The sequence below is a fragment of the Budorcas taxicolor genome, chromosome 8, assembly GCF_023091745.1.
Source record: "Budorcas taxicolor isolate Tak-1 chromosome 8, Takin1.1, whole genome shotgun sequence".
NCBI classification, from domain to species: Eukaryota; Metazoa; Chordata; class Mammalia; order Artiodactyla; family Bovidae; genus Budorcas; species Budorcas taxicolor.
Genome location: NC_068917.1, coordinates 25,819,310 through 25,837,724, shown reverse-complemented (window position 1 = coordinate 25,837,724; position 18,415 = coordinate 25,819,310). Strand labels below are relative to the sequence as shown.

Genomic DNA, 18,415 nt, shown 5'->3' with positions numbered 1-18,415 from the left:
TCTACAAAGGAGCCTGGCAGATTATGGCAACTAAACAATAACTCTGAGAGTCTCGGTCTCCACCTGAGATAATATTTTGAGAAATTATCCAGAAAGTTAAAAAATCCATTTAAATTTCTCTTACTACTTTTGTTTTCAGAAGATTACCATTTTCTGAAACTGTCTTCAGATACTAGGTCTACTCAAACTTTGGTGTAGATAGTTCTCTTAGAACTACTTCTGGGACAGAGCTGAAGCTCCAATACTTTGGCCGCCTGATGGGAAGAGCCCAGACCATGATAGTGGGAAAGAGTGAGGGCAGGACGAGAGGGGGACAACAGAGGATGAGACGAGCAGATTGCATTGGATCGACTCAATGAACATGAATTTTAACAAACTCTGAGAGATAGAGAAGGACAGGGAAGCCTGGCGTGCTGTAGTCCATGGGATCAAAGACAGTGGACATGACTTAGTGACGAACAACAATGGGACAGAGACCCCTCTGTGCACTTCCTCTGGGACAGACACCTTCCTGGATTCTCCACATGTGCCATTACTGCCTTTAGGGAGTTTACAATCTCTCAGGGAAGTCAAATGTTACATAATTAGAGGGATTACTTAATTACAACTGTATGTTATGTAGCTTATGGAGAATGCTTAAGGTTAATGAGGAATAATGTGGAGGCTGAAGAGTACAGTGGTCAAGTACCACTTATACAGTTAATCCTGACTGTTAGCAAGTTATATAATCTCTCTGAGTTATCAGTTTCCTTATTTGCAAACTGGAGAAGACAATGGCAACCCACTCCAGTACTCTTGCCTGGAAAATCCCAGGGATGGGGGAGCCTGGTGGGCTGCTGTCTATGGGGCTACACAGAGTCGGACACGACTGAAGCGACTTAGCAGCAGTAGCAGCAGTATTTGCAGACATGTCAATAATTATAGTAATTATCTCATAGGAAAGCTGTGAAGATTAATTCATGTTTATTAAAAACACTTTGCTGAGAGGCTACATGCAAAAATTTCCGTCATTAATATTATTAAAACTTATCTGTACCTTACAGAATTGGTAAAGACATGCATTACAAGGAGAAATGTCATTGCAACCTCAGTATCCCTGAGTGTATGGTAGATTATCACTTCCCCGTGAAATATCTAAGGAGATGAGATTATCTGCAGTGCAGATAATCACACAAAGACTGAAGCAAAGTATCCTCTGAAATATTGCAGTGGTAGAGGAGAAAGAGAAATAAACACAGGCAAACATGAAGTGTTTAGGGCAACCAGCACCTTAAAAAGTGCCTTGTGGATTATACTTGCAAAATAACTCATTTTTAACAAATGATATCAGTGATATTGTTCCCTATAATGTCTCCAGGGAGCTTAAGGCCTACTCAGGCGACATCATGAAGGTACATAGAGAACCAAAATTTTTTAAAGAAGGGAGAAAGTGTAAATGGGGGAAAAATGAGAAAAATCAAAAGCTTCTCTCATAAGCTCTTTTCAGACTGAACATTTCTTGGTGACCTGGAAAAGCCACAATTGTATGAATATTTGTCCCTTCTCTGACTTTGATCAGACTCCTCTCCGAGGAGCAACAAAGGAGGTGTGAAAAGCATAATATATGGCTGTGTAGCTATCAACCACAGTGGCACGCATGATTTGATGTCCCCAACCTAGGCACTCATGGCAAAAATTAGCACTTTTATTGATTTCATTACAAAGAGTAGAAAAAGAAAGGAAAGGGCAAATGTGGAAAAACCCAGAAAATGAAAGTTTCTCGACTCACTCTTTAAGAGCCACCCATCACCCCAAGCCCTCAGAACTGGCCTAGACCTCCCCTGCAGGCGGTCCTGCAAGCCCCCAGCATCCCAGTGGCCCTCCCCGTCTCTGTGCTGCGGGCCCTGGTGATGCTCTGCTTCAGCCCCACGTGCTCCCTGGGCTGTGAGCTGCCTGCCAGCCACGGCAATCTGGAAAGCTTCACACGCTGGAGTCAGATGGAGAGAGTGCCGATTGTGTCCTGTCTGAGGGACAGGACTGACTTCAGATTCCTCAGACCCTGGTGCCCGGGACCAGGCGTGAGAAGACAGAAGCCACAGCTGTTGTGCGCGAGTTGCTCCAGCAGACCTTCCAGCTCTTCAGCACCACGGGCTCTTCTGCAGGTCGGGACGAGAGCCTCCTGGACAGATTCCTCGTGGGACTTGATCAGCAGCTGGAGGACCTGGACACGTGTCTGAGGGAGGGAAGGACACTGGAACAGTCACCTCTAGGGACTGAGAACTCCAGATTGGCTGTGAAGGGTTACTTCCAGCAAATCAGTGTGTATCTCAAAGAGAAAGAATATAGCCGCTCTGCCTGGGAGGTTGTCAGCGTGGAAATCAGAAGGCGCTTGGTCTTTGCCAACAAGCTCATCGGAAAACTCAGGAAATAAAGAAGGCGTTGAATCTGAAAACAGTTCATCTGGTCAACTAAATGGCTATTTTCTAAGACTCAAAGTGCAACCTTTAACTCTATTTTTCTGTCAGATGAAATATAAGTAATAGCTAATATATGGGATTATTTAAATGTATGTTAAAGGTTTTGTTACTATAACTGTTCAAAACAGATTTAAGAATCCATTTTCCATATCATAAAAAGTTGTAATATTTATTTATTTATGGAAATTATCAGAAATATTTAGGCTGTTCATAGAGTTTAAATCTTTATCATTCATAAGATACTTGCTTTGTACTATATTTTGTACAAGACTACTCTTGTTTTTCATTAGAGAAAATAAAAGTAATTTGAAAAAAACAAACGGGCTTGCACACATCTTTGAATAAAACCTAACCCAAAGCCTGATCCTACAAGATAAACCTGTACTGAAGTCACCTTAAAAGAGGGAACGGGGTCACCCACCCTGGGTCATAGAAGGAACACTGGAAAATTTGAGGGGGGATTGAATGTGATTCTTGAGACATAGACTAGAGGTGGGGGGGAGATGGGTGGAGAAAAGCCCAGGTCATGGACTCAGGTGCCTGCTTGGGGCCTGGAAGAACCGGAGCACCTTCAAGGGTTAGTGGAGAACCACATACATCATGCGGGGAAGGCAATGGCACCCCACTCCAACACTCTTGCCAGGAGAATCCCAGCGACACGGGAGCCTGGTAGGCTGTAGTCCATGGGTCGCTAAGAGTCGGACACGACTGAGTGGCTTCACTTTCACTTTTCATTTTCATGCATTGGAGAAGGCAATGGCAACCCACTCCAGTGTGCATGCCTGGAGAATCCCAGTGACGGTGGAGCTAGTGGGCTGCCGTCTATGGAGTAGCACAGAGTCGGACACGACTGAAGCGACTTAGCAGCAGCAGCAGCACATCCATCATGGGAGGTCAATCTGCATATGTGGAGTCTAGGATCCTGCAGTAGGATGAGGAAGGGAGAGGAAGTTTTCTACACTTGGCCATTCCTGAGAAAAGAATCTTCCTGAACTCTTCAAATGGAGGCAAGAAGAACAAGGCAGGCTGGGGACTGCAGAGACAGCTGAGAGAGAGCATGCAGAACCAGTAGCTGCCATGAGAAATGTGACTCTAAGGAAGTAAGACGGTTTCTCAAGCTTATTCATATATATTAAACACATATATCATTGCTAAACTTTGCATACTTCATTCAAAGGAATGCCTACCCTTGACTTCTAGGAGGATGCACCGTAATCCTCAGCACTTCCTCCCAGTGTAGAAATCCCCAGCGTGCTCTCCTCATTCACTCTGCATGAAGGCGTCCTCTCCACTCATACAGCTGTGTCCTTCTCCATTACGGTTTCTGGTTGTCAATTTCCCCTTACGACTGCAAACCACCAACTCAAAGCAGAACCAGAGAGAAAGTTCTGGCTCTGTCAGACACTCTCCTGTGACTTCGCCTGCTCTGCCTGCCAAGCACTGCGGGTCCAGACTGTCCAGCCTCCCAGAGAAATACAGTAATAGAGGGAACCCCGCCCCACAGTGAGCAATGGTGGAGACACCAGGGGTTCCTCTGACCGTGCACCTAGGTTATCCCATGTGCAGGGCTTTTAATACATTTAATACATTTACCAACAGGGGGACAGAGCTTTCCTCGTAGGACATATGTTAGTAAAGTGAACACTGGAAGAATACAATTTCTCAAAGTAACAAAGATCTTTGTGGGAATTCATGTATTTAATGTAGGCAATCTTCAGGACATTGATGGATCAATCATCTTTCTCTTCTTTCCAGTTGGGACATACCGCACTCAGTAGCTATATGTAAAGTCAGAGGGACTTTTGAAATAATTTTATTCATTTATTCATTTCTCACTGTGCTGTGTCTTCACTGCCGCACGGACTTCTCTCTAGTTGTGGCAAAGGTGGGTTCTCTCTAGTTATGGGGCACAGGCTTCTCACTGTGGGAGCCTCTCTTGTTGGGGAGCACAGGCTCCGGTGCACTTGGCTTCGGTGGTGAGGGCCCGGGGTCTAGAGCACAGGGCGGTAGCTGTGCCCCCGGGCTCACTGTCCTGCAGCACGCACATGCTCTAGGACCACATGGGGTCCTGTTGGGAGGTGGACTCCTCATCACGGAGCCTCCAGGGAAGCCCCTAAGGGAACGTTTAAGTACATTGAGAGGTTTGGAAACCTTCTTGAGGATTAGGGTCCTAAACAAGTAAAAAACATTCCGATATTACTGTTAAAAATACCATTTCATTAACAGATTATTTTTTAATAAACTTTCATTCAATACTATAGTATCATCTGAACGAGTAGCCTGGTTCTCACCATCCTTCGTTCTCACAGGAAGAGAGACAGAGGAACAGAGACGCCCAGTGGAAGCAACTGCCTGAATGACTGAAACTCACTAGATTCTGTGACATAAGTTTCCAGTGAGAGACACCATCACTGAATGTCCTTCCTCCAGCTCTGAAACTCTGAGCAGAAAAGTGCTGAACAGTGTAAATAAAAGTGATGAATAATAAAAACATTCTCATTTAATTGACATACACAGTCGGATGGGTACATTTGAAATTATTGGGAAATAGGTAAAATTAATACTTTAAACTGATGACATGTTCTTTGATCATATTGTGAATACATAAATGAAAATCAAAAAAGGAAGTGAAAGTGTATTAAAACAATTAGAAAATGAAAATTACCATGTTCACTATTTAATGGCCTCACTTAGAAAGCATGGCATCAGAGAACCTACCTCAAGGTTCCGCCAGACGCCGTCTCAGCCAGCCCAGCAGCAGCCTCATCTTCCCCATGGCCTTCGTGCTCTCTCTACTCATGGCCCTGGTGCTGGTCAGCTACGGCCCGGGAGGATCCCTGGGCTGTGACCTGTCTCAGAACCACGTGCTGTTTGGCAGGAAGAACCTCAGACTTATGGGCCAAATGAGGAGAATCTCCCCTCGCTTCTGTCTGCAGGACAGAAAAGACTTCGCTTTCCCCCAGAAGATGGTGGAGGGCGGCCAGCTCCAGGAGGCCCAGGCCATCTCTGTGCTCCACGAGATGCTCCAGCAGAGCTTCAACCTCTTCCACACAGAGTGCTCCTCTGCTGCCTGGGACACCACCCTCCTGGAGCAGCTCCGCACTGGACTCCATCAACAGCTGGATGACCTGGACGTCTGCCTGGGGCAGGTGATGGGAGAGGAAGACTCTGCCCTGGGAAGGACGGGCCCCACACTGGCCGTGAAGAGGTACTTCCAGGACATCCATGTCTACCTGCAAGAAAAGGGATATAGCGACTGTGCCTGGGAAACCGTCAGAGTGGAAATCATGAGATCCTTGTCTTCATCAGCCAGCTTGTAAGAAAGGTTAAGAATGATGGATGGAGGCCTAAACTCATCTTGATATGACTCTCAGTGACTAAGATGCCACATCACCCTTGTACGCTCCCCTGAAGTCATTTTAGAAGACTCTGATTTCTGCTTTAGCCACCATGTTTCCTGAATTCAATCAATAGTACTTTCTCAGTAGCAATAAGCAAGTAGATATAAAAAGTATTCAACTGCACAGGGATCAGTCCGTAAGGGATGACTGCCATGATGTTATTTATATTTATTTATGCATTTATTTTATCTCATCATATTTATATTTTCATGTAAAAATGTTTGTCTGCATTGTAATAAAATTTAGAAAATATGTTCATTTCCTTAATCTTCTAATTTGTTTTATTTATTAATTTCTTATGAAAGTAATTACTGTTTTCATTATGAAGATCTAAATACATATTTGGTCTACATAAACCTATCATAGCATTTGTCCATTTATACTACAGAATAGTTGTATCAGTTTTCAGGAAATGATTGTCAAAAGGTAGAATTTCTGGATCCCTGGCAGTCCAGTAGAATGGACTCCATGCTTCCAGTGTGAGACGCTCAGGTGCCATGGATACCTGGTCAGGGAACTAAGATCCTGCAAGCTGTGGAGTGCAGCCCCCTCCACCCAAAAGAAACAGGTAGAAAGGAGTCTCTGAAACGGTGGTAGATGAGTAGTCCTGAAGTCACAAGTATAAGTAGTTTATACCCAATCAACAGAGAATGGTTGGTGTTAGTATGTGGGGGGAGGACTCCCCTCCTCCAGGGAAGCTGCGAACATGTGGTGCTGAGTGGCTGAGCCTGACTCCTGTTACTCTTCCTCCCGCCTTCTCCTCGGTCCTGCTTTACTGAACAATCCACTCCCTTACACTATATCTTCACTGCCTCCAACACAGGAGCTCTGTTCTGTGATGGTTTCTGGCTTCAAAGTTTCTCTGAGTGGAAATCACTGGAAGAGAGCACAAGTGAAAGGAGAGCTCTAGAAGTTTCAAAACCTTTGAATGCAGCTCTGCTATTTAACGGCAGTGTGACCCTGAAAAGTATCACAAACACTAAGGAGATGGATATGGCAACCTCCTCCAGTATTCTTTCTTGAAAATCCCATGGACAGAGGAGCCTGGTGGGCTACTGTCCATGTGTCACAAGAGTTGGACACCTCTGAACCAACCTAGCATGCACACAGGCACGCATGCTGTCCTGATCCTCTTCTTTAACATGTGGAAAATAACAGTAGTTTTTCACAGGGTTACTGTTAGGATCAATGGGCCCATATTACAAGAAGCATAACAGTGTGCCTGGCAGAAATGATCAGGACAGTGAGTCCCAGAGTAGCTGCCCACAGGGAACAGATAGGACAGCTGGCTTGAGGCAGTGACTGAAAGGCAACACTGGAAAGATGCTGGTCCTTGGTAAAAATATTTAACTTGGGTGCTAGTTTCACAATTTAGTTGGTGAACTCTTCTGTGCTCAATGCTGGAGACAATTCCAATTTCTGTGTTTCAGACTTCTAGAAGCATTCTAGGAAGTCATAGAAATTCTTTGAAAAAGAAGGATTAGTAGAAAATGCTTTGATCTACTATAAAAATGAATAATACGGAAATCAGAGAGATCTCCTAGGACTGCAGAGAATCACACACATTGCTCATTAATAATGTTTCTTGTTCTTTAGTATGAGTAGTCCTGTACTACTTTTTAACCTATTTCTAAAATCACCTTCTCAACTCTCTGTTGGGTTTCCGTCTTTCAGCAGCAAGGCACAGGCGGGAAGAAAAGAGCAAGGGCCACGCAGTGTGAGGTTCTGCTCTCCAACCCTGGGCTGTCCTGGGTTTGATCCTAGTTGTTTTCCATAAAGACTCCAGTCCCTAAGTGCTGGCAGGCTCACCTCCTAAAGTTGTTCCTTCTCAGAAGTTAGTGCCTTTAGAGGAGAGACTGCTACAAGTGAATGCAGGTGTCATACCCTAGTGAGAGTCTTTCTCTGAATAAGGGGCATGAACTCAATATTATTTATCAACACATAAATCTTGCACAGGCATACTGCCAACTGTCCATGATAACAATGGCTACATTAATCCATATCAAGACCATATAAGCTCTTATATGTTCTCACACCTTGACCAAAACAGGGTCTTATCACCTTTTTTAGTTTTTGCCCATCTGACTGGTGACACATAGCATCTAGCAGCAACCATTAGTTTTCCTTTTCCTAATTGATGGCGGTTGTTATCAGTCATACTCCAGTCAGGAAAACAGAAAATTCCTTCCAGCCTTCTAGTCCACCCTTGGAACTGGCATGGGAAAGAAAAACAATCTGCAGCCAAAGGAGAAATGTCCTGGAAGGAACTACAGCCCCAGCATCACCGAGTAGCGTTGAGGAGAAGAGCTGTGGAGCTGAGACGTTAGTTTTAAGACCACTGCACTAGAACAGACGGCAGCCTTTCCCCATCATATCCACTGGAAGTGCAGGCCTCCTCTGTGAGTTTCTGATCCGTAGAGAATGCACCCACTGCTCTTGCACTGTCTCTTTACCCAGGTAAAGGAGCTCATGACTCATTTTCGTTCAAACTCCGTGATCTCCAGCTGGAAGACACACAGATTGCAAGGTCCTCAACCAGATCCCAGGCTGCACACTCACACTGCACTCCTGCCATCTGGCTGGTATCCAGTCTGAATTTCATTTGTGACCAAGAAGTTTGTGGTTTTCCTGTGTTCAAAGCCCAGAACTGTCTTCTGTCCAAACTGATGAACTAGGTCATGACCTGCTCTAGTTTTCAGGCCTTTAAAAATCTATCCTGATGATGATGTCTTCCAAAGACGCATGCTGGAATTATATATCCAACTGCCTATTTCACAGTTGGTGTCTACTGAGTATACATTATGCTGAAATCAAAAGCATTTTAATTGCAACTTTTAAACAACGTATCCACATGAGAAGACATTTTGAAAAAGTTCATGAAACTCTCCAATGAAAAACTGACTAAAAAATAATGCTTAATAGATGACCTTTGGTTAAAAGAAATGAGAGGAAAAAAGGATTTTGTAAATTGAAATGAGCTATTCAAAATAGTTACTGGTTCATAAGTTTGTCAAATATGGCTTTCGCTCAGATGAAGAGAGAGATACAAAAAAGTAATATTGAAAACATTATTGATGATTTTGCTTCCATTAAAGCCAGGAACTTAAAGTACTGTTGTGGCATAAAGAAAATATTTGAATTTGATGTGAGTTGAAGACTTATACATTTTAAAACATTTTCCAACCAATGAACATGACAGGAGAAATTAACCATTTCTATTAATGTTCAATGAAATAATTTTCCCTGTACTAAGGAGCTTCTTTTGAAGTCTCAGTTTTGTCCCCAAGTCTTCCCACTGGAGGGTCCCAATATCTAGTAGATTCCCATCCAGATTGTAGATACCTTTCCCCTTTCCCTGAATTACTCCTTTGCCCCATAAACAAGGGCTTCCCTTGTGGCTCGGCTGGTCAAGATCTGCCCGCAGTGAGGGGACCTGGGTTCAGTCCCTGAATTGGGAAGCTCTCCTGGAGAAGGGAAAGGCTACCCACTTCAGTATTCTGGCCTGGAGAATTCCATGGACTGTATAGTCCATGGGGTCGCAAAGAGTCAGACACGACTGAACGACTTCCACTCACTCCAAAACAACCCTGAATCTGAAAACATATCACAGCATGCTGTGATTTCCAGCCGTCAATCGCGGCATTCAAGGGCACCAGTGTGAACCGCTCTGGCTAAAATCTTCTCCCAGGAAGGGGAGGATGGACGCAATGGTAGCTTATCTAGAATTTGGAGGTGCAGAAATCAAAGGCTCTGAGCGACGCGGCGCAGCTCGCCTGGGCAGTGGGCCGGAAAAGGAAGTTTCCTCTCTGTTCTCGCGGCCCCAAGCTCTCCCTGGGCCCCGGCGGCGCCTCGCTCCGGTCGCGGCTCCTGTCCACGGCCACCCGCGAGTTCTCCCCGTGGATCTGATGCCCCAGGGGGCAGCCCTGCAGGCGGGCCCGCTGGGTGGGCGGTGCGGGTCTGTCAGTTACTGAGAGATCGGGCGCCCCCTCCCGGCCGCTGGGGCGCAGCAAAAGGAGTTTGGAGGGCTCCGGAGTTAAGTGCAGGACCTGAACTGCTTCAGAGAGGCCCAGGTGAAGTGCTGAATTTCTGCACTCCTGGTCTCCCTGCTGATGGCAACGGGGAGGCTCTGCTCCATCCCTCACATTTCACCTGTTAGCATAGGTCGTCTTCTATTCTTTTTGACATTTGCCAAATTCATATAATTTGGAAGCAAAAGTTTGTTGCTGAACCACGAAAGACACCTGGATTCTTGGCCTCCGGAGGAGAATTCAATCCAGGGCCAGTGACGAGGCTTGATCGCTCAGCACTTTTGTGTAATAAAGTTTTATTAAAGTATAAAAGAGATAGAGAAAGCTTCTGACATAGACATCAGAAGGGGGCAGTAAGAGTGCCCCATGCTACTCTTCAGCCAGATGTTGTATAGCTACTAGCAGTCTGCTAATTAGAGAATGGAAATGTCTCAAAACTCAGAGAATGGCACCGGGCCCCTCACCCACAACATGCATTGAGACAACATTGGCACCAGGTGAGTCATCCCCGGCCACAAAATGATGGACGTGAATCTTGAAGAAAGGCAGATTTCCAAACAAATATACAGTTTCATTAACACAGATTAGGAGAACAGTGTATGAGTATAACATACTGGTTTGTCAAGTCGGTTCTGAGCCTTTGGGTGGAACTGACTTAAACACAGAGTCTAGGGTAAATACACAGTACATTAACAGCTTAAGACAAACATTTCCAGAAGAAAAGTGCATTGGTTAGCTCAAGGTTTGGGAAAGGTTAAGTTCGGGTGGAACCAGGTGTCATTATGGCAACACAGAATTTTAAGAGAAATCTCTTTTTAAATTTGTATAGAGAAGTGAAGTCGCTCAGTCATGTCTGAGTCTTTGCGATCCCATGGACTGTAGTCTACCAGGCTTCTCTGTCCATGGGATTTTCCAGGCAAGAGTACTGGAGTGGGTTGCCATTTCCTTCTCCAATGCATGAAAGTGAAAAGTGAAACTGAAGTTGCTCAGTCATGTCCGACTTAGTGACCCCATGGATTGCAGCCTTCCAGGCTCCTCCATCCATGGGATTTTCCAGGCAAGAGTAAAGAGATTAAAAATGTCTCACACTTGCAGCCTGCTTCCTCTGTTTGGAGACCCCCAGTTTTCCTGTCTGTTACCCTCTCAAAAGCACTAAGTATTTTTTTTAATTACAGTCACAAGAGCCATCAGCTTGGTGTTTTCTACAGAGGATTCACTGAAATGTTTCTAACCCAATCTCCTGCTGGAGTCAAAACTCATAAGGATCTTGTCCATCATGTATGCCCAATTTATGGTGAGGATTCATTGCACAATCTATATGAATCATCTTGGACAGTTAAATATGATTATTTTATAATTATTAGAATTATTATTTTGTCGGTCACATTTAGACTGTCAGTATAACTACCAGTTGATAATTTCATTTTGCTTATTATACAAAATAATCAGATACGTTGTAAATTGCTCAGCTTATCTAGAATTTGGAGGTAGATGTGAACTAATGGAAATAAGAGGTTTGTCACATCGAGGTATGAAACAACAAGGGTGCATCTTGTGTTAGAAATAAACTAGGAAATTAAGTGAGGGCTCAGTGCACGCAGTGGGCGCAGGTGTCACAGTCTAGATAAGCAGTTTCGAATCTGACATGTTAGGTTTTGAAAAATGGATTTGCCATTTCATTCTTAGATTATTTTATTCCAATAAAGTCTTAGCAGGAGGCTCTTCGAAACAAAACTATTAACTCAGTTTCAACTATGCTGGAAGTATTGCGTGAGTCCCTCACAAAGGCTAAGGAGTTTGTAGTTGTTGTCACTGTCGTTTTTGATAAACACTGATAGTCTGTGAAATTTTTCTGGCAGGTCCTTGGTAATCATGTCCACGGTAGTCTTGTAACATTTAATTAGCAATCAGTTCAGGATGGAGGTGCCATAAAAAGTGAGGGCAGCATCAGGGAACGTGTTTTTACTCCTCACTAATATCAAGAATGAAATATATCCTAATGAATCCTTGCCATAAACACAATACCTTGGTATCTCCTTACTACCGTGTTACAGACTGAATGTGTGTGCGTTCCCCAAATTCATGTATTGAAACCCTCCCCCTTGACTTCACTGATGGTCCAAGGGCCAGGACTCCATGCTCCCAAAGCAGGGAGCCTGAGCTGGATCTCTCGCCAGGAAACTAGATTCTGATTGGCAAGCAGGACTTCCCATGGCTTAAGTAAAGATCCTGCATGAAGCAACCAAGATCCAAGAACCAGCACACATCGACTAAGACATGCCACAGCCAAATAAACACATAAAATAAATATTTTAAAAATTCTTTACAAACCCACAGAAACCCAACCCACCAATGTGATAGTACCGAGAGCTGGAATATTAGGGAGATCATGAGGGTTAGTAATCAATAAAATTCAGGTATTATTTTTAATGTCATAGTTACTATTAGCTAGACTAAGATCAGGCTCTTTTGGAATCATTTAATTCCCTTTCATTCTAGTTATTTCAAAGCATATTCTCTTTGCCCAGGTGGATTTATCACCTACGCAGATGATCAGCAAGGCTGGTCTCGTCAACCCTGCCAGAGAGCATTAGTGTTCGAGCAACTGGGACTCTGATTGCCTGTCTCTGGTGAGCTGGTGAGTGTGACTTCTTCCTCCTGCCCTTATACTGACCACATGCTGATTCAAGAAAAGAAAAATTAGGTGGCTGGTCTTACAAAGCTGACGGCAGTCAACAGATCAAGGGCTTGTCCTTCTTTGAGCTTCTGTAAGAAGCAGCCCTGTCCCAGCCTTTCTGCTGTTCATATTGGCCTCATCGTTTCCCTCTGCCTCAGACTCGTCCCCAGCTGTGCTGCACTGAAGTTTGCTAACTCAGAACACGTCACTGGGTCAGGGGAAAACCACTTCCCTTCTTTCATATTCATGACATTGAGACTTACCCTTGTTTTCTATTGCCCACACAGAAAAATGTGCAATTTTACTTTCTAGAAAAGTTGCAAAGAGAAACAAAAAAACTAACGTCTTGAAAGGGATAGAGATGCAGCCCCTCTGGCTTCTTTACTTCCCTTTGCTGTTCTCACATCATCATCAATTACAACCGCAACAGGAGCACTGAGACAAACCTTGTCCAATAAGTCAGTCAGTGCAGTGCAGTTCAGTCGCTCAGTCGTGTCTGACTCTTTGGAACCCCATGAACTGTAGCGTGCCAGGCCTCCCTGTCCATCACCAACTCCCAGAGCCTACCCAAAATAGGTCACAAAGTGAATGTAAAAAGTTTAAATGAAAAATTACAGTCAAGGAAAGAAGACTATTTCTCCTGATCAAGTAGGCTGGGTCTCACTGCCCTGCATTCTCAGAGGAACAGAGATGCCTGGTGGAATCAACTGCCTGAATGAACAGCTGTAACTCACTAGATTCCGTGACATAAGCTTCCAATAACAGCCTGCCCTAAGGGAGGGAGTCCAGCAGGTGAGCAAGGGGACTCTGTCACTCCAGAGGACAGGGAGTGGCTCCATGTTATCCCTCTTGTGTGAGTGAGGTGCTGCTGGGGAAATACAATAAATTATCCTGGAATTAGGGTCTCCCCATGCATTTTATCTGAGAAGAACCAGAATTCTTGGTAGGAGTATTGGCTGGGCCAGCAAAGGACAATAGGTCTCCAGTATGAAAATGGTGGAACGCAAACCTGATGTCTGTAATAGTCCTGACTTCGTGGTTCCCTGAAGCACTCCTTTGCCTATTTGGAACCAGTCTGTTGTTCCATGTCCAGTTCTAATTGTTGCTTCCTGACCTGCATACAGATTTCTCAAGAGGCAGGTTAGGTGGTCTGGTATTCCCATCTCTCTCAGAATTTTCCACAGTTCATTGTGATCCACACAGTCAAAGGCTTTGGCATAGTCAATGAAGCAGAAATAGATGTTTTTCTGGAACTCTCTTTCTTTTTCGATGATCCAGCAGATGTTGGCAATTCGATCCCTGGTTCCTCTGCCTTTTCTAAAACCAGCTTGAACATCAGGGAGTTCGTGGTTCATGTACTGCTGAAGCCTGGCTTTGAGAATTTTGAGCATTACTTTACTGGCGTGTGAGATGAGTGCAATTGTGTGGTAGTTTGAGCATTCTTTGGCATTGCCTTTCCTTGGGATTGGAATGAAAACTGACCTTTTCCAGTCCTGTGGCCACTGCTGAGTTTTCCAAATTTGCTGGCATATTGAGTGCAGCACTTTCACAGCGTCATCTTTAGGATTTGAAATAGCTCCACTGAAATGCCATCACCTCCACTAGCTTTGTTCATAGTGATGCTTTTTAAGGCCCACTTGACTTCACATTCCAGGATGTCTGGCTCTAGATGAGTGATCACACCATCATGATTATCTTGGTCGTGAAGATATTTTTTGTCCAGTTCTTCTGTGTATTCTTGCCACCTCTTCTTAATATCTTCTGCTTCTGTTAGGTCCAAAGCATTTCTGTCCTTTATCGAGCCTATCTTTGCATGAAATGTTCCCTTGGTATCTCTAATTTTCTTGAAGAGATCTCTAGTCTTTCCCATTCTGTTCTTTTCCTCTGTTTCTTTGCATTGATCATTGAGAAAGGCTTTCTTATCTCTCCTTGCTATTCTTTGGAAGTCTGCATTCAGATGCTTATATCTTTCCTTTTCTCCTTTGCTTTTCGCCTCTCTTCTTTTCACAGCTATTTGTAAGGCCTCCCCAAACAGCCATTTTGCTTTTTTGCATTTCTTTTCCATGGGGATGGTCTTGATCCCTGTCTCCTGTACAATGCCACGAACCTCATTCCATAGTTCATCAGGCACTCTATCTATCAGATCTAGGCCCTTAAATCTATTTCTCACTTCCACTGTATAATCATAAGGGATTTGATTTAGGTCATACCTGAATGGTCTAGTGGTTTTCCCTACTGTCTTCAATTAAAGTCTGAATTTGGCAATAAGGAGTTCATGATATGAGCCACAGTCAGCTCCCAGTCTTGTTTTTGTTGACTGTATAGAGCTTCTCCATCTTTGGCTGCAAAGAATAGAATCAATCTGATTTCGGTGTTTACCATCTGGTGATGTCCATGTGTAGAGTCTTTTCTTGTGTTGTTGGAAGTGGGTGTTTGCTATCACCAGTGCATTTTCTTGGCAAAATGCTATTAGTCTTGCCCTGATTCATTCCGTATTCCAAGGCCAAATTTGCCTGTCACTCCAGCTGTTTCTTGACTTCCTACTTTTGCATTCCAGTCCTCTATAATGAAAAGGACATCTTTTTTGAATGTTAGCTCTAAAAGATCTTGTAGGTCTTCATAGAACCGTTCAGCTTCAGCTTCTTCAGCATTACTGGTTGGGGCATAGACTTGGATTACTGTGATATTGAATGGTTTGCCTTGGAAACAAACAGAGATCATTCTGTCGTTTTTGAGATTGCATCCAAGTACTGCATTTCGGACTCTTTTGTTGACCATGATGGCTACTCCATTTCTTCTAAGGGATTCCTGTCTGCAGTAGTAGATATAATGATCATCTGAGTTAAATTCACCCATTCCAGTCCATTTTAGTTAGGTGATTCCTAGAATGTTGACGTTCAGTCTTGCCATCTCCTGTTTGACTACTTCTAATTTGCCTTGATTCATGGATCTAACATTCCAGGTTCCTATGCAATATTGCTCTTTACAGCATCGGACCTTGCTTCTATCACCAGTCACATCCACAGCTAGGTATTGTTTTTGTTTTGGCTCCATCCCTTCATTCTTTCTGGAGTTATTTCTCCACTGATCTCCAGTAGAATAGTGGGCAGATTTCTTAGTGCACTATTAAAGGAGCACCAACTTGGTCTCTAAGCAGCGACGCCTTTCCTCTCTGGCTGCCAAACCCGCTGAAACGAAGTCTCAGAACTTGCAAACTCCCAAATAAAACCGATAAGAAGACATCCTCCGCCCTCTTGCGGCCTCCTAGAGAAACGCTCTCCCAGGACCGGGGGAAGAAACCGTTCGTTCATTGATTAGTGGTGTCCGCGCGCCCCCTGTTGGCCTTCCAGTGAATCACGGAAACTCTGTCAGTTCAGTTCAGTCCAGTTCAGTTCAGTTGTTCAGTCGTGTCCGACTCTTTGCGATCCCATGAACCGCAGCATGCCAGCCCTCCCTGTCCATCACCAACTCCCGGAGCCTACCCAAACTCATGTTCATTGAATCGGTGATGCCATCCAACCATCTCATCCTCTGTCGTCCCCTTCTACTCCTACCCTCAATCTTTCCCAGCATCAAGGTCTTTTCAAATGAGTCAGCTTTCCCATCAGGTGGCCAAAGTATTGGAGTTTCAGCTTCAACATCAGTCCTTCCAATGAACACCCAGGACTGATCTCCTTTAGGATGGACTAATTGGATCTCCTTGCAGTCCAAGGGACTCTGAAGAGTCTTCTCCAGAACCACAGTTCAAAAGCATCAGTTCTTCGGCACTCAGCTTTCTTTATACTCCAACTCTCACATTCATATATGACTACTGGAAAAACCATAGGCTTGACTAGATGGACCTTTGTTGACAAAGTAATGTCTCTGCTTTTTAATATGCTGTCTAGGTTTGTCATAACTTTCCTTCCAAGGACTAAGCGTCTTTTAATTTCATGGCTGCAGTCACCATCTGCAGTGATTTTGGAGCCCCCAACAATAAAGTCAGCCACTGTTTCCACTGTTTCCCCATCTATTTGCCATAAAGTGATGGGACCAGATGCCATGATCTTCGTTTTCTGAATGTTGAGCTCTTAGCCAACTTTTTCACTCTCCTCTTTCACTTTCATCAAGAGACTTTTAGTTCTTCTTCACTTTCTGCCATAAGGGCGGTGTCATGTGCAAATCTGAGGTTATTGATATTTCTCCCGGCAATCTTGATTCCAGCTTGTGCTTCCTCCAGCACAGCATTTCTCATGATGTACTCTGCATATAAGTTAAATAAGCAGGGTGACAATATAAAGCCTTGATGTACTCCTTTTCCTGTTTGGAACCAATCTGTTCCATCTTCAGTTCTAACTGTTGCTTCCTGACCTGCATACAGGTTTCTCAAGAGGAAGGTCAGGTGGTATGGTATTCCCATCTCTTTCAGAATTTCCCACATTTTATAAACAGTTTTCCAATAAACTGTGGAAACTCTGTGTAGCCAAGATCTATTTGCTAGTGGCAGGAGTGATGCTCTGCTCCATCCCTGCTTGTCCTCTTGACAACAAAGAAATCTTCATACATTTAAGACAGATGAAAACGATCCCCTCTCAGTTATGCCTAGAGCACAGACATGACTTCACATTTTCTTGGAGAAGAGAGAATATCACCCCAATCCAGATGACTCAAGGCACCTGTTATCACCAACTGATGCTCCAGCAGATCTTCAACCTCTTCACCATGGAGAGCAGCTATGCTGCTTGGAACAGCACCCTCCTCCACAAACTACTCTCCAGCCTGGGTCAGAGCCTGGAACAGCTGGAAGAAGTGACTCTGGATTGTCCTGATTTGGGAATCGCTGTATGGAAGTATTCCAAGGAATCCATCTGTACCTGAAGGGAAAGGCATACAGCCCCTGTGCCTGGGAGGTTGTCAGAGTGGAAATTGAAAATTGCCTTTCCCTCATGTAAGAATCCTCAAGAAAAGTCAACAGATACAATGAAAATTATACTTGTGACACTCTCCATTCAATCAGACTGTTGTTTGCTTAAGCCTCCAAAGTGATCATCTGTTTGTTTACAAGGTGAAAAATGCCTGAAATGAAAATCACAATTTCACTAAAATATTTAGACAGAATAACACAATCTCTTTTCTTTAATAAACAATTTTATAACATAATGTAAAAGGTGTTTTTATGTGTTTTGTGGGTATTTGCTATTTTGAACATATGAAATTTATTTTTTTATGGAAAAATTTTTAAGAGAGGGTGTTATTAAAGGTATTTGTCAGTTAACCTAACGCTTGGTCTCTGTAAGAGGTAAAAGCAAATTGTCAGGAATTTGATTCTAATGGACACTTTTCTTTCCTTTTTGGAGAGCACAATGCAGGCCTTCTTGATCAGGCGAGTCTTCTAGCTTGTACTCCTCCAAGCAGTGAGTTGAGGACATGGGTCCCCTTGTTTTGCGTTTTTTCTATCATCAACATGTGACTCTGAATTTCTCTGTAGCACTTGAGTCTATTCTCCTTGAAGGCAAAAAGAAAAGTCTGGTGGATCACATGGGATGCTTCCAAGGACCAGGACTAGATGGGGTAATAGCACTTCTCACATTACATGGCCTGGACTTATCCTCATGGGAATCGTATTGCAAGGAAGTTGGGAAATAATTGGATGATTAAGAGAGGAGAAAACAAGTTCAGTGCACAAAACCATTTTTTCATTTTTTCACTATTTGTCCTAATGGAGCTCTGGGTGGGTGTGCAAGGGGGAAACCAAGGTTCTTCACAGTTTCAGCTTGGGGAAGATGAGAGAGCTGTCACTCAGAGTTCAGAGCATCACAGACAATTTGAAAGAAGCATTCAGGTTGACTCCCAAAGGCATAGGCTAATGAGGAG

The 18,415-nt window shown here is 43.9% G+C and overlaps 3 protein-coding genes across 3 annotated transcripts; all 3 read left to right on the top strand.

The window, feature by feature from the left end:
* The first annotated feature begins 1,385 nt into the window (after positions 1-1,385).
* LOC128052682 (interferon alpha-3-like) lies at positions 1,386-2,410 on the top strand. The gene is given in 3 exon segments (XM_052645252.1): positions 1,386-1,391; positions 1,779-2,025; positions 2,028-2,410. Coding segments are annotated over 3 exon segments (636 nt in total).
* A 2,745-nt stretch (positions 2,411-5,155) lies between these two features.
* Positions 5,156-5,776, top strand: LOC128052039 (interferon omega-1-like). Its single transcript, XM_052644514.1, has one exon. The coding sequence runs from the start codon at positions 5,156-5,158 to the stop codon at positions 5,774-5,776; it is 621 nt and encodes a 206-aa protein (XP_052500474.1).
* A 3,788-nt stretch (positions 5,777-9,564) lies between these two features.
* Positions 9,565-17,493, top strand: LOC128052681 (interferon tau-2-like). The gene is given in 3 exon segments (XM_052645251.1): positions 9,565-9,799; positions 17,025-17,393; positions 17,396-17,493. Coding segments are annotated over 3 exon segments (702 nt in total).
* The last annotated feature ends 922 nt before the right edge of the window (positions 17,494-18,415 follow it).

Coding starts and splice junctions, on each gene's coding strand:
- LOC128052039 (XM_052644514.1), top strand. CDS start 5,156: ATGGCATCAGAGAACCTACCTCAAGGTTCCGCCAGACGCCGTCTCAGC.